This window comes from Dermochelys coriacea, chromosome 24 (assembly GCF_009764565.3).
Source record: "Dermochelys coriacea isolate rDerCor1 chromosome 24, rDerCor1.pri.v4, whole genome shotgun sequence".
In the NCBI taxonomy this organism is placed as follows: Eukaryota; Metazoa; Chordata; order Testudines; family Dermochelyidae; genus Dermochelys; species Dermochelys coriacea.
In genome coordinates this window covers 1,287,554-1,303,834 of record NC_050091.1, presented here as the reverse complement: position 1 = coordinate 1,303,834, position 16,281 = coordinate 1,287,554, and the positions used below count along the sequence as shown (strand labels likewise).

At 42.1% G+C, this 16,281-nt stretch overlaps 1 protein-coding gene across 3 annotated transcripts in view; it reads right to left on the bottom strand.

Moving 5' to 3' along the window:
- Nucleotides 1-16,281, bottom strand: part of NUP210L (nucleoporin 210 like) — a 45,431-nt gene that overhangs the window by 16,846 nt on the left and 12,304 nt on the right. For all 3 annotated transcript variants that reach the window (XM_038382538.2, XM_038382536.2, XM_043502028.1), the window contains 14 exons: nucleotides 15,375-15,530; nucleotides 14,603-14,801; nucleotides 14,101-14,246; nucleotides 12,878-13,099; nucleotides 12,167-12,340; nucleotides 11,522-11,714; nucleotides 10,104-10,192; nucleotides 9,652-9,756; nucleotides 6,278-6,379; nucleotides 5,258-5,386; nucleotides 3,891-4,018; nucleotides 2,807-2,939; nucleotides 1,058-1,120; nucleotides 308-487 (listed from right to left, as the gene is read on the bottom strand). In XM_038382538.2, coding sequence (XP_038238466.2) covers nucleotides 308-487; nucleotides 1,058-1,120; nucleotides 2,807-2,939; nucleotides 3,891-4,018; nucleotides 5,258-5,386; nucleotides 6,278-6,379; nucleotides 9,652-9,756; nucleotides 10,104-10,192; nucleotides 11,522-11,714; nucleotides 12,167-12,340; nucleotides 12,878-13,099; nucleotides 14,101-14,246; nucleotides 14,603-14,801; nucleotides 15,375-15,530 — 2,019 coding nt within the window. The remainder of the gene's footprint in view (nucleotides 1-307; nucleotides 488-1,057; nucleotides 1,121-2,806; nucleotides 2,940-3,890; nucleotides 4,019-5,257; nucleotides 5,387-6,277; nucleotides 6,380-9,651; nucleotides 9,757-10,103; nucleotides 10,193-11,521; nucleotides 11,715-12,166; nucleotides 12,341-12,877; nucleotides 13,100-14,100; nucleotides 14,247-14,602; nucleotides 14,802-15,374; nucleotides 15,531-16,281) is intronic.

Sequence of the window (16,281 nt, the reverse complement as noted above, 5' to 3'; positions counted from 1 at the left end):
GCTGATGCCACTTAGTAAGGCATTTCTCCCTCCAACAGGCAAAAGCCTTACCTCTCATTTCAGACATAAAACCAAAGAACAAACTACAATAATAACCCTACAATAACCTTTACTCCTGTCTAGGCACGACATACATACAGTATGGGATCTTGGAGATGATGGGAGTTTTGACCAACCAAGGATTTCAGGATCAGTTCCACCGAGATGCCCAAACCCACCTGCAGATGTGCTTCCTCAGCAGAGGAGAGTGCAAGGAAAATACATCAAAGAAACAAATGAGGAATTACAAAACAAGCTAGGAAGATACCTTTGAGAAAACTATTACTTTTCCTGTGTCTTCACTGACCGCCTGAATGGTACCCTGTATTATGGCTGTTCCAACTGCCTTAGCCATCACCTGGCCCAGCCTGTTAACTACAGCCACAGTCTGGTTACTGATAGAGAAGTGAATGATAGATTGTGGCTGTGGGCCACCTTCTGACATCACCTGCAATATATTTAAACAGGAAACTGTAGCCCCAGAAAATGAGGTAAACTCAACTGAACCACATACCAGATCTGTGCTTTTCCTTGTCCACAAACAGAAAGTGTATCACATATTGGAAACAACGCAGTGTCTCTTCCCCGGCTTCTCAAGTGAGTGCGTCTGATATACCTCACAGTGCAAATAAATTTAAAGAAACAGGAGACGCTAGCCTGAAAATGATCTGGAGGCGACAGTCTGAGAGGGAGGGGAAGAGAAGGTCAAACATACCTGATGTAATTTTGACTTCTACTGCTTAGGAAAGAGTGGGGAAGGTTAAGTGAGGAAGAGGTAGGAAAGTAGGAAACAGGAATAGGACCAATAATCGGATATACAGCTTTTACCACCTGCTCTATCAGACATTTTTTACCAGTACTATACTCTTAATATGGCAGGAGGAGTGGGGGAAAGAAAGAAAGAAAGAAAGAAAGAAAGAAAGAAAGAAAGAAAGAAAGAAAGAAAGAAAGAAAGAGGCAAAGGGGATTGGGTAAATCTTATTTGTCTCTGGAAGAACTAATATACTTTAAAGCTCACCTGCCTCATGTTGTGTGGAATGAGGGTCATTTCCTCTGGGTTGAGTTTGAATGGAGGAAAGACCTGGCAAAGGGAAAAGGAGAGAAAACTTTTTCTGCTGCAGGATTTCTTTTTAAAAAGACAAACCATTAATATTAAAAATACTCCTTGCTTACTGGTGCACTACACAGGGCACCTGGCCAGTCTGCACTTAATCTTGAAGTACCACAGACATTCTAACACGCCCCCCATAAAAAACCTCACAAGAGCTAAAATTACCTATATTTTAGAGAACAATGAGATTGATGGTAGCTCAGTATTTGAATTCTTTGCTACAGCATACAAAATAAATCACATGTGCATTTTTCTAAGCTGATTATGCCACATCCCTTTGAGATCTCTATAACAGAGAATGGGACTCCCAGTTAGCAAACACCCTCTGTTTTGTAAACATCAGGACTACACAGATTTTTATGGAAAATGGGATAAATTGGTAAAATATAAAAATAGCAGCATTTCAGAGTAGCAGCCATGTTAGTCTGTATTCACAAAAAGAAAAGGAGTATTTGTGGCACCTTAGAGACTAACAAATTTATTTCAGCGTAAGCTTTTGTGAGCTACAGCTCACTTCCTCGGATGCATTCAGTGGAAAATACAATGGGGAGATTTATATACACAGAGAACATGAAACAATGGGTGATACCATACACATTGTAAGGAGAGTGATCACTTAAGATGAGCTATTACCAGCAGGAGAGCTGGGGTGGGGGGGGGAGGGGAGAAAACCTTTTGTAGTGATAATCAAGGTGGGCCATTTCCAGCAGTGGACACGAACATCTGAGGAACGGTGAGGGGTGGGGAAATAACATGGGGGAAATAGTTACTACATATCTATTCAGGGGACACCATCATAGGGCCTAATCACATCTGCCACACTATCAGAGGCTCGTTCACCTGCGCATCTACCGATGTGATATATTATATGCCATCATCTGCCATGTACATTGGTCAAACTGGACAGTCTCTACGTAAAAGAATAAATGGACACAAATCAGACATCAAGAATTACAGAGGACACTTCAGTCTCTCTGGTCACTCGATTACAGACCTAAGAGTGGCTATTCTTCAACAAAAAAAATTCAAAATGTCTCTCCAATGAGAGACTGCTGAATTGGAATTAATTTGCAAACTGGATACAATTAACTTAGGCTTGAATAGAGACTGGGAGTGGATGGGTCATTACACAAAGTAAAACTATTTCCTCATGTTATTTCCCCCACCCCCCACTGTTCGTGTCAACTGCTGGAAATGGCCCACCTTGATTATCACTACCCCCCGCTTTCCCCCCGCAGCTCTCTTGCTGGTAATAGCTCATCTTAAGTGATCACTCTCCTTACAGTGTGTATGGTAACACCCATTGTTTCATGTTCTCTGTGTATATAAATCTCCCCACTGTATTTTCCACTGAATGCATCCGATGAAGTGAGCAGTAACTCACGAAAGCTTATGCTCAAATAAATATGTTAGTCTCTAAGGTGCCACAAGAACTCCTTTTCTTTTTGCAAATAGCAGCATGTTGCCCTTATAAGAAATCTGTGATTATTTACAAGATCTTTCCATTCTTTTATGACTGCCAAACCCATCTAAACTCGAAGCTTTTCAGGCCAATATTATCCAAGTGGGTTTTTTCACTGCACTTTGAAGGAAATGATTCTACACCAAGTGAGAAACATCTAAAGATAGACAGGCACAAATGGTGAGCATTCTTACTTCAACCTTCCGAGGAGAAGAAGTGAATTTTCTTCCCATCTTGTCCCAGGCTGTAGCCACTAAGGTTGTCTGGCCTATTGCGACAGCTCGGAGTATGTAAACTTCAGAGTATTCACCCACTTCCTCCATTAGCCTGCAAAGATACTTAACAGTTATTTCACTTTTCCCAGCTTGCATTAAAATGGATATGCCTTTAACTAGTTGATGTGTTTAAAATGAGTCTCTAATACTGAGGTTTGTGTTTCTAGACAGCCAGCACAGTCCTAGACTTATGTTACACAAAGCTCTGAGTGGCAGAATTCACAATCTGTGATAGTTGTGAGATAGTTGTGGCTGTGTTCAATCACGTTAAAGCTCTGAAATCTATATTTTCCAGGGAAATTAATGTCTCTTTCCTCATGCACACACCATTTTTGTCATGCTGTGGAAAGGTTTAAGTTATATAATCCATTAAACTGTCATTCATTTTCTCTGACATCATTGCTGAATACCAAGATAGTTGTAAGTAAATACATATATTTTCAACTGCCTCCACAGTAAGCAAGCAGAACAGTATTAAGATAATACAGGGATTCCAAGGAAAACTATTTCAATCAAAAGAGCTATACATTTATGGACTAACCATGCCAGAAATAAACAATGTAAACGTATTTAATACACAGCTATATTTTTCTGTGGCAAGGGGATTCTGTGGAAGTGTAGAAAAACGAGTGATGGGAATGGAAATCAGCACTTTGCCTTTTGCACCACTTTTCATTGAGGATCTACACTAAGAGGTTTACAAATATGAATTAAGCCTGGCAACCTACCCTATGAGGTACTTATGTATGATCCCCACTTTACAGAAGATTAAACCTCAGACATGGGGAGATGAATCGACTTTCCCAAGAACACACACACTGAGACAGTGACATAACTGGAGAGAGTTTGGACATCTAGTCACCACAACACTCCTTTAGCCAGGGGATGGATAGGGTGCTGGATTTTGCTCTGTAGTAATCAGTTCTATTTTGCAGTAGACAATGGATATTATCAGCTGCTATTTGAGGTGGAAATGCACCAGGCTGCCTACAGTAGTACTCACATAAGTGTAACAATAGCAGATGCTGCCTGCAGTTTGAGCTTCATGTACTTGAAATATTTACTCCTGAACGGATGTCGATGAAAACCAAGGACTCGCACACTGACTAGGACAGATTTGCCAATCTCGATCTAGGTAAAAAGAGCACTTTTACAATTTTTGGTGGTGTCTTTGTACCTATGCTTAACCGTGGATGGGCTGCAAAAGACCACCACCCACTTTACCTCTCTTAAGTTCTCTTTCCTACCTGCAGAGAGTCACTCACGTAGGCAGGACATTCGACAGGATACACACAGACTCCCTCTTCTTTCAGTGTCACTTCTTGATCAGAAATATAGAGTTTTTGCTGTTAAAATTAGAGGCTCATCTCTTCTAAGAGCTGCTGTGGGGCTGCCAGAATGTATGGCAGCTCCTACAGTATGAGGCAGGGATTCACACTGGATCTCCCATTGTGTAGTGAGTGACATTATTATTGGGACACTGAATGGCCTTAAATACATTTTTTAACCCAGGTAAAATAAGATTTCACATTAATGAAATGTGGAAAAAAAAAAACACAAAAAAGACTGGCCTGGTCCTTCTACAGCAGTATGATTTACTGCCAAAAACAAACCTCCGAAGTGGATGCAAGATCTCATGGTTTATCACCTAGCTAAAACACTGCATTCAAACTTCAATATAAGCCCCTTGCAGCTCAGTTCCAGAAGAAGTTGTTACTCCCCCAAGGAAGAAGAGAAGAGTGGATACTTGGGCAGGAGTTGGTAGTGTCTAACCAAGTACTGAAGAAAAATCACAACTTCTCTTGCAGTCCTGTGTACAAATCTTGCACCAAGTGCACCAAGCCCAGCTAAGTGGCTCATGTGAATTATCTCTGCTCCACAGATTTGAAGAAAGAATCATAAGAATGATAGAACCAAAATGTAACTCTCATATTTTGGAAGCCTCAAACTCTCAAAACCACCACCCATCATAGTTCAGATCTATCTTCTTTACTAAGCAACCTTGAGAGAGATGAGTTTCTTCATGATGGCGGGTGCACGAATGCATATTGTGCAGTGACATTCTTTGTCCTTGGGAGCCAACAACACAGTGGAATAGCCAAGAATCCTGTTCTCAGAGGCCTAGGTGAAAGGCTGCCACACTGACAGTGTCTCTTGTATTTAAGAAGATACGTTCACACAGATTTCTCTAACAGTGTGAAAATAAAACAAATGTCTCTTGAAAGGAAAATTACTTCATCGATGGCTCCATACAATGCAAAAAAACCCAAACAAAACAAAGAATAGAAATAAGAACAAAAAAAAAAAAATCACATCCCACCAGGCTAGGTTTTTTTTACAGACATGTGAGTTTCCCTAAGATTGTCTCACCTTATCAATGAGATCCACCTCCAACTCATGCATATCAGACACATGTAGATAGACTGTAGCTGGTCCCAGAAATGCCAGACAGAGATCATAGACTTCCAAGGTAAGAGATCCAGGATGAAAAGGGACAATCTACAAGGAAAGTGAGGAGGTATTAGCCATATTATCTTCAGTGGATACCGATTTAATTTATATCTCTGTCACCAAAAAGCTAAAGCCAACTTGTAAAAGTGAACAAGTCTAGCATTCTGCTGAAAAGTCATTGTTCAAACAACATGTAAACAAAAGAGGGAAAAGCTCTGTTAGGGTCAACCAGAAGCCATCACAGGACTGTTCCTATAGCACAGTTACTAGAACATTGTCCAGGCTAGTTTTAAGTGTTTTCATCACTTCCCCTGGAAATTATTCAACAGTCCAGAAGGTCACACAGTCAGGATGTTTCTTCCTGATATTCAGGCTAAATTTCTCTCTATAGGAAAGCAAAGCTGACTCAAGTTTGATTTCTGACCCCACTGCTCACTCATGCCTCTGGGCCAGTTAGCACCAAATAGTATACTGTATTATATTTATTGTTACAGGAAACAACAGCAAGGAAAACTACAGGAGAGAATTAATTTTGATTGAGCAACTATAATGGTTGAAAGTGTCACCCTATACAGGATCTGGAAGTCAGCGAAGTCCCTAAACATATAATAAAACCCAAAAGGTAAATTAAATCTATACACAGTAGCTGATACAGTGTATTTTGTACCATTTGGTGACAGGTATTCCTTAATTCATTATTCTAATGTTTTCTCTTATTAAGAACCTATTCCAACAAATATCAGGCTCACTTTACACACTTGCTGGCAATCAAGTAATCCAGTGTGTTAAAGTGAACTGCATAAACAGTTCTGAAGGTAAAAAGAAATGAGAGATGGAAAGTAAGAAAAAAAATATCGATTTCTTTCCAGGGGGTGAATCTCACTGTGAGATTCTGAACCCAAGCTTTTCTCCAGGGGAAAACATCTTGAATGTGCTCACCTCGATGGCACTCTCTGCTTCCAGGTATGTAGTGTTTACAATCTCCTCTTTGCTGCTGTTGACCAAGAAGTACCCAGATCCTTCCACTAGATCAAATATTTCCTAAAATGGTACAGAAAAAGGAGTAAAATCCCAGTGCACTCACTTCTCTACCAACTCAGAGTGCTGGCTCATGACTGAGGGGTTTAAATCCTGCAGTCCTTACTCAGCTTTTACTCAGTCTCCAAAGGGAGTTTTAGCTCAAGTAAGAATTGAGAATTGCAAGCTGCATGAAATATTTTTAAAACACTAATAAAGACTCAAATTATAGGTATACCCCAACTAAAAAAACCCAAAACAGTAAGAAGACCAAAAAATTGCCATCATGGCTAAACAGCAGAGTAAAAGAAGTCAAAGCCTACTGAAGAAAAAACAGAAAGGAACATATATTCTGACTCATCAAGTGTAAAGGAATACTTAAGCAGGCCAAAAAAGAATTTGAAGAGAAATTAGCAAAAGACACAAAAACTAACAGCAAAATTTCTTTTACGTACATCAAAACCAGGAACGCTGCCAAACTATCAGTGAGGCCAATGAACGGTAAAGGAGCACTGAAGGAAGACAAGGCCATTGCAGAGAAGCTAAATGAATTCTTTGCATCAATCTTGATTGTGAAGGATGTGAGGGAGATTCCCAGACCTGATCTAGTCTTTTTATGTGACAAATCAGAGGAACTGTCCCAGATTGAGATATCAATAAAAGGAGGTTTTGGAACAAAACTCATAAATTAAACAGGACTAAAAGTCACCAGGACCAGATGGTATTCACCCAAGAGTTCTGAAGAAACTCAAACATGAAGTTGCAGAACTATTAATTGTGGCATGTAACTTGTCGCTTAAATCAACCTCTTTACCAGATGACTGGAGGTTAACTAACGTAACATGGATTTTTTAAAAAAAGGCTCCAGAAGCAATCCTGGCAATTACATGCCAGTGAGTCTAACTTCAGTACCAGGGAAATTGGTTGAAACTGTAGTAAAGAACAGAATTATCAGACACATAGATGAACATGATTTGTTGGGTAAGAGTCAACATGGCTTCTGTAAAGGGAAATCATGCCTCACCACTCTATTAGAATTCTTTGAGGGGTCAACAAACATATAGACTAGGATGATCTAGTCGATATAATGAACTTGGACTTTCAGAAAGCCTTTGACAAGGTCCCTAGCCAAAGGTTCTTAAGCAAAGCACACAGTCATTGGATAAGAAAGAAGGTCTGATCAGTAACTGGTTAAAAGATAAAAAACAAAGGTTAGGAATAAATGATCAATTTTCACAATGGACACAGGTAAATAGCAGTGTCCTCCAAGAATCAGTACTTGGACAAGTGCAATTCAAGATATTCATAAATGATCTGGAAAAAGGGGTAAACAGTAAGGTGGTCAAGTTTGCAGACGATACAAAACAGTTACTAAATACAGTTACATCCAAAGCTGACTGCAAAGAGTTACAAGGGGATCTCACTAAATTGGATGACTGGGCAAAAATGGCAGATAAAATTCAGTGTTGATAAATGCAAAGTAATGCACATTGGAAAACAATCTCAAGTATACATACAAAATGATGAGGTTTAAATTAGCTATTACTGCTCAAGAAAGAGAACTTGTAGTTATTCTGGCACCTTAGAGACTAACAAATTTATTAGAGCATAAGCTTTCGTGCATCCGATGAAGTGAGCTGTAGCTCACGAAAGCTTCTGCTCTAATAAATTTGTTAGTCTCTAAGGTGCCACAAGTATTCCTTTCCTTTTTGCGAATACAGACTAACACGGCTGCTACTCTGAAACATGTAGTCATTCTGGATATTCTCTGAAAAATCTGCTCACTGTGCAGCAGCAATCAAAAAAACTGACAGAATGTTAGGCACCATCAGGAAAGGGATAAATAATAAGACAGAAAAATATCATAATACCACTATATAAACCCATGTTATACTCACATTTTGAATACTGCCTGCAGTTCTGGTCACCCCATCTCAAAAATCATATAATTGGAATTGAAAATAAATATTGTATTGGAAAAAGTACAGAAAAGGGCAGCAAAACCGATGAGGGGGATGGAACAGCTTTCATTTGAGGAGAGACTAAAAAGTCTCTGACTGCTGAGCCTGGAAAAGAGACGACGAAGATGGCATATGGCAGAGGGCTTTTTAATCACGACTGGTGTGGGGAAAGCGAAGAGGAAAGTGTTATTTACCCCGTCACGTAACACAAGAACCAGGGTCACCCAATGAAATTAACAGGCAGCATGTTTAAAAAAGCATAAGGCAATACAGTCCTTTTTCACACAACACACAGTCAACTTGTGGAACTCATCACCAGGGGACGTTGTGAAGGCCAAAAGTATAAGTGGATTCAAAAAAGAATGAGAGAAGTTCATGGAGAGAGGTCCATCAATGGCTATTAGCCAAGATGGCCCAGGATGCAACCCCATGTTCCTGTGTCCCTAAACCTCTGACTGCCAGAAGCTGGGACTGTAGGACATGGGATGGATCACTCAATAAATTGTCCTGTTCTGATCATTCCCTTTGAAGCATCAGGCACTGGAAGACAGGACACTGGGCTAGATGGACCACTGGTCTGACCCAGTCTGGCCATTGTTATGTTCTTATAAGTAAAAACCGAGTAAAGACCTCAAATTTGGCCCTAAGTGATGAGGTGATTAAGAATAGCCAGCTGTAATACACAAAGTCACTATTCCCCCAAGGAGACCCTGCTGACCCAACAAAGAAAGGAAGCTCAAGGGCATCAGCTAATGCCATGTATCCAATTAAAATAATTGTGAATGGTCCAGCCTGGGGGTTAGTGCTTTGGATTTTCAAATGGAAAACCCAAGATTGATTTCCTATCACTCACTGGCCAATGGGCAGGGATTGGGAGCGATACAGAGACATTCAACAGAAGGGCAATGAACAGTGATTCCTCCACTAATTGCACTGTCTCTTCAGTTTCATTGAAACAGACCAGGACAAGCCTCATTAAGTGTATCGTGAAGAATACTTGCAGATCATCTCTTTTAACACTCATCTGGCACAGTGGCCTTCTTTTCAGAAGCACCGCCACCCTTGAACATAAGCAGCACTTGCAGTCCAACAACACACTGTATTTACATTTCATTGAGCAGAAAGGGGAAGATCAAAGCATTTATCATTCCATGAAGTGATGATCAGTTATACAACAGATGAGCATGAGCTCTATGCAGGGACACACATTCACTGTCTTCCAAATATTCATGAAGGCAGTTGAGGGGAAAAAAACATCTGATGATGATAAAATGCTGCATAATATACAAAAAAGACTGATGTGATATGATTTAGCCATACTAATAACCTTCTTACCTTCACAGCAGGATGATTATAGATAGTGGCATTGTCTGGCACCACCGTCACATCCTCTACCAGTAACAACTCCACAGTCGTAGAGGTTGGCAAGCTAGATACTTCCTAAGTACACAACCAAAACCAGAGAGAAGTTACATTAGTATTCCTTCTAGTCACAAAACCCTAAACCTTCTCTTTCGCAGAAGGAACCGATGATTGCAGTGGCAGTGCACTAGCACCTCTCCTAACTGGCTGAGATGGCAGAAATAGAACTTTCTTCTTGAAAGCGGACAAAGCCCAGTATTCAAACCTGAAGATAAAATTATCTGCACAATCCTAACCTACTCAGCTCAATTTGTCAGTAGACTGCAACAGTTTGCTTGACAGATCAGTCAGAGATTAAGCAATCCATACTACACTCATCTCAGAAGGGTTTGAAAATGTGCCCCAAAATGTCCTCTTTCACTCACTCTTGGACTGCCTCTCTCTGAATACTTCATAAAGCTGACTCCAATCAGAATAGTCCCTTTGATGCGGTGCACCTCAAGGAGCTGATGCCCTATAAGCAATAGAGAGCAGAAATTTCACTGGAAACGAGAGAAAATTTGAAAAGGAAAAAACAAAAAAAACAACAATTCCACCTTCAACTAGGAATAAGAGTGAGTAGGATGCAATATTTGCAAATAAGGTTCATGAGCAATAATTTCAGTGTTAAGAATTGGAAGCAATTAATTAATTAATTGTTAGAAATCTGCTTGAATTGTTCTTTGACAGCTTCCTTGTGCTGTATGTTTAAAAACACATATATATAATCCATTAGCCATGCTATGGCATTTTTAAAGGCTGTAACAGAGTAGCAGTGTTCGTCCGACATACCCCACCCACCCTGTAAGCAGGAGGAAATTCGGTTGGGAAAGGGTTAAGAGGGTGCTGCTGACTCACTTGGGCGGGTGGCTTGTTACTCCATTTGCAGATTAAGGGAACTGGCTCTCTAAAGAAATGATCTTGTGCAGAGGTGGGCAAACCTTTTGGCCAGAGGGCCACATCTGGGTATAAAAATTGTATGGGGGGCCATGAATGCTTGGTGATTGGGGTGCGGGATGGGGTAAGGGCTCCGGCTGGGGGTGCAGGCTCTGGGGTGGGGCTGGGGATGAGGGGTTGCGAGTGTAGGACGGCGCTCCGGGCAGCGATTGAGGGGTTCGACTGGTGGGAGGGGGATCAGGGCTGTGGCAGGAGGTTGGGGTACAGGAAGGGGTCGGGGTGCAGATTCTGGGCGGCACTTACCTCAAGCAGCTCCCAGAAGCAGTGGCATGTCCCCCATCCGGCTCCTACATGGAGACGCGGCCAGGCGACTCTGTGCACAGCCCTGTCTGCAGGCGCCGCCCCGCATCTCCCATTGGTCATGGTTCGTTACCAATGGGAGCTATGGGGGCAGCACTAGGGGCAGTGTGCTGAGCCCCCTGGTTGCCCCTGTGCATAGGAGCTGGAGAGGGGCATGCTGATGCTTCTGGGAGCCGTGCAGAGTGGGTCAAGCCCCTGACCCCGCTCCCCAGCAGGAACTCAAGGGCCAGATTAAAACATCTGGAGGGCCGGATGCAGTTTGCCCACCTCTGATCTAGTGAGTGGGCTGAACAGTCCTTAGGGAAGAACCTAGGAGGAGCCCAGCCTAGAAAGAAAACTTGAAGTTTGAGCTTAATTTATGTTAAATTCTTAATTAATAAAGCCAAAATCATTAGAGAAAGTGAAGATATCATGGTGATGCATAGATACAGTGATTATATTAGGAGGAAGGAGAGAGAGAGAGTTTGAGCTAAATTCAGTGCTGGGGTAAGCAGGTGCAAATCCGACTGACTTCATTGGAGTTCAGTGTATAAAACTGAACAGGTACCGTACAATCTGGTCTGTCCACTCCCATCATCCTTTGCTACCATCTGCATGGACTTTGAGTCAGTAAAGTGTGCGAGAGTTTCATTGGCTGATTTCCACTCCAGCACCAGGGAGCTAAAGTTGTCAAACTTCCGCCGGTGCTGATCAAACACGGCCAACTCCAAAACTGTATTCCTCAAACTGGACACGGGGATCTACATCCAAAATAATAGAACTCAATCTCATTAGTAACTCGGAGCCTGATTCTAGAGGAAAAGCACCTTGCAGCCCATAGCCACCTTCATCTGAACGAGAGAGGTGCAACCTAAGAGACTACAGGGCCCAGGATGCTGTCACTCCTCTTTGGATTTTTCTTATGCAGAGAGTGAGTTACTGCCAAATTACACAGTAATTTGATGTAATTACTCAGCCAGTTTGATGGGCAGAGGAACTGAGCAGAGATCATCAGCGTAGTTTAATTTGACAGAGGTGATTCCATCTTCAGATAATGGATTTCCTGGTAATAGCTATTAAATCATCAGTTAGTGCTACACAAGCTTCATCTGGACATCAAACATATCACACACATCATGGGTTTCCAATCACCCTACAAATGATTATAGGAGAGGAGTGTTATTCATTCTTTTTAAAACATATAAAGTCTTACCAGCTGTTTGTTGTGCTGAGGCAATGGGCAAGGCTGGGCACCTGCAGCTATCTTGTACACTGGAGTCACAGACATACTGGCTGGATGAGCACAAATGAAAGTCACCTGCACAGTTTCCACGGCAGGACTAGGGTTCAGGACTCCTGGCTGATTACCTACTTGGAGCATAAGCACCTTCAAGGACATGCAAGGGAGATGGTTAAACAGCAGGCTTTTCAATTTCAGCTATACCCATGATGTCATGTTGAACAGCATCCCAAAATGGGTTTATTTACAGAAAACAAAAGCCAGACTATGTCAGGGCATCAGGGGTTGTGATAAAGGTCTAGTCTATAAACAAAATACTGAGACTCAAAAACAAACAAACAAACACTCTATGAGAGACTCTCTAGAGGCCCAGAGTGTCTGGGGAGCCCTCCTCACCAATGGGGCATCTCTGCATTGAATACTTTTAAGTATCAGATGCAGCAATACACTATCCCTTTTTCTATTTCCACAGCAAAGTGGACAGTAGGAGTTTCTAAAACGATTTTCAGGTACACAAGAGTCAAACTGTCCCTTAGTTACAGTGTGCTGGTACAAGCCATGAACTTTCCTGGCAGGAGAAATGGAACATGTTTTTTCACACTGTATTACTTTATGTGTGAGATATTAGCCAATCTGTTGCCAGCTGGTTATTACATTGCAGAAAATGTAGGTGTTTTTCCCTACCTGCTCCCCCAACTCCAGGCACAAAATCCGGTAAATGTACTGGTTCTGTTTCCTTTTAGTTGGCAGTCGGATCTGTGTAACCTCAATTTTTTCCTCATGCTCCACAGTCAATTCCAAAAAGAAGCGAGATGGTTCTAAAACCCATGGCCCAGGCCCGCCTTCAAATACCATCTGCTTTGCTGACTGCCAAGTCACCAATGCCACCTCCACTGGGTTTAGAGCCTGATCACACAAAGAGAAATGAGCAGATGCTGCTATTTGAATATATAGTCTCAGCAAGGACATACAAAAGGTAATGTCTACAATACAACCAATGGGCCTAATTCTCAGTTACACTCAGGCTCCTTCATACCATTCAGCAGTGGGAGGGGCCTTTAAGTCGAGCCAGCTGGCCACTGTTTGCCAGAAGCTGGGAATGGACGACAGGGGATGGATCACTTGGGGATTCCCTGTTCTGTTCCTTCCCTCTGGGGAACCTGGCATTGGCCACTGTCGGAAGACAGGACTCTGGTCTAGATGGACCTTTGGTCTGACCCAGTATGGCCGTTCTTATGTTCTTATGCAGGCCCGAAAGGTTGAGAAACTACACAATATTATAGGAAGAGGCCATTTGTTATTGGTTCTGGGTTGGACTATATTGAGCTATCTGTAAGAAAACTAATACTATATATAATAATGTGCACCAAAAATAAAAAGACACCCTCCTGGGGCAGCAGAAAGCTCAGCTAACAGGAAAAGAAAAATTACTGCTGCAACAGAGGACCTGCTCAGATGCATTTGATGGTTTTTCACAAAGGAATTTATTCAATCCTCTGAGTCTAGGAGGATGGTAGTTGCAAAACATGGTTTCAACTGTGGGCAGATGTAATGTCAAGGAAAAAGAGGTATGGAAGGAACTTTCTCCTTGCTGAGAAAAACTTAGCAACATTTCAGGGGGATATGCATTAAACTCCCCGCTCCAAGGGACTTGCCAAATGTTAATTAATAAAGCCTTACAAATCCCTCAACGGGGCAGGGATGAAGTGCCCTCTCTTTCTGACCACAATTCCGTGACAACATGAATACAGACAGGCAGTCCACAACAGAAGGGAAGTATGCACTAGCATCGCTGGTGCACTACCATCAATGGGTTCGCTCCCGAAGCAAATACAGGAAAACAGTAAAGACAAAAGAAGGACTCAAATAGCAGGGAACAAAGTAGAGAGAGGGGAGCACCTCCTCACCTTGAGAGGCTCATAAGCAGCAAATGTGGCACTGGTTTCAAAATACTCCTGGTACACTGTCGCGCTCACCGTTACTAAAGTGTGTCCCAAGGACTTCGCTGCTAACTGGATACTGGAGCAGAATGTCAGGCCAGGTTTCTCATTACCTGTAAATTTGAGAGCATTTTTTCAGCACTTTCTACATCTCTGATGAGCAGGGCTGATGTCTGGACACAGGGTTACGGCTGTAATGGAATCCATGACTTCCCAAATTTTTCCTAAATGTTTCCCAGACTGTCACCCTCTCTCCACTTGTCCTGTCCCCGTTAGCTGTTGGAAGACTTGAATTATACAGTACCAGACATTATGACAGGATGACTAACCTTCTGTCTAGACCTTGTGACTGGTTGACACAATACTCACACTGGCAAATGGGGAATAACACTTTGGGAAATAAATTACAAATGGACTTTGCAAACAGGTATTTTAAAAAGTGATCAAATTTGGAGCTCATCTATCTTACCCTCTTCAGCAAGGATGAAGACCCCTTGCTTATCCATGCTCACGTCCAGGGCTAAGAGGGAGCAGTCAGTAAAAGCAATGGTCTCCCTTGTCTCCCTATCGGTGTGGTACATCTTGAGGGGAACTTCCAAAACTTGGCCAATCTCAATGTCTGCATGAAATGGCAAAATCTCCATCTTTGTCAGTTTCAAGACATACACCTGCACTGACAAAGAGTCTCAGTCAGCAAAGTAGGAAAGGTTAGATCACCCAGGGTTAGAATCAAGTCACACTGCAAAGTGCCACAGATTCAAGAAGGAAACCTAGAATCTCTCATGACAGGCAGGCAGAGTACAAAAAGGTGGAAGCCACCTCTGGCTTAGAAGCTGAATTCCACTTGCAGCCTTAATCATATAGACAGAATTCCACTATACAGGTTAAAGAGATTCAGTTACAGCTGATTTTATAGTTACTGTACAGCACCAGGCACCCTGACTCAAATAAATCTTAATATTGTTGTGCTTAGCAGACAATTGTTAATATGTTGATAAGAAGTCTGTGCTTAACACACAAACAGCAACAACACTGGGGGATGATTCTACTCACTCCCTCCAGTGAGTATCAGGAGTAACTCGTCTGAAGTGTTGAACTGCAGTGTAAGTCTGAGGAGAATCAAATCCAACATTTCTAAGCAGGTGCCCATCATCAACTTTGCTCTTCAGATATGAGTTTTAGACAAGTGGACAAACAAACCCCTCTATCACTGAAGCAAGATTTGTCAGGAAAAGGCTTGCCTTTATTTCTCCATAATGGAAGGGGTTCTGCACATCTCTGGCCTGTACTGTGCTCTGCCCTCTGATCACCCCTGCAGTCACTACTCCTTTTATGGTAACTGTGACTACAGTCTTATTGGAAGAGGTCCACGTGAAATTGCCACTGCCTCCTTTTACCTATGAAACAGCAGAGGATAGAAAAGGTGAACAGCTCAGATTACCATCAATGAGAGTATTAGAGCGGGAGGAGGATTGTGTGCAGGGATCAAGATTAGTGTTAATTCTTTGGCAAAATGTGTGCTTGAGCTGATTTGGCTGTGGAACAACATGCTAATCGGGTAAAAAATAAAGTAATAACAGTATTTCTTCAGTTCCCTTCATCTCAGGATCCCAAAGCACTTCACCTGCATTCATTAAGTCTCACGATCCCCCTATGAGGGGGATAGGAAAGCATAAACCTTACTGACACAAATGAGACACAGGAAGGTTTTTTACCTAAGGCAAGTCAGTGGCACGGACAGGAACAGAATAGAGAAAAGAAGTTTGTCTCTGCCCCCTTTTCTAGCTGCTTAGACAATACAACTTAGAATGATTCAGAAACCCAGGGGCTTGAAGGCCGTGTAGCCAGACTAAAGATAAGCGGTGCTGGAAACATGGGTGTATGATCAGTAAAGAAGGGAACAAGAAGAGATGACAGAGGAAGACAAAGCCTTGGAGAAACAGGAGCAGTTTAGGACAAATGTAAAATGTGACCACCTGTGAGGGAGGAAAAGAGCAAACAAGCCTGGTGAGGAGGGGTGGGGCTTGCAGAGGGGTTAAAGGAAAGCACTAGTCATCTGCCTGTGATGTTGCTAGCATGGGGGCCTGCTCCCGTCCCCAGTAAATTCAATAACATTTTGCTCTTTATTTTAATGGGCCAAAATCAGGC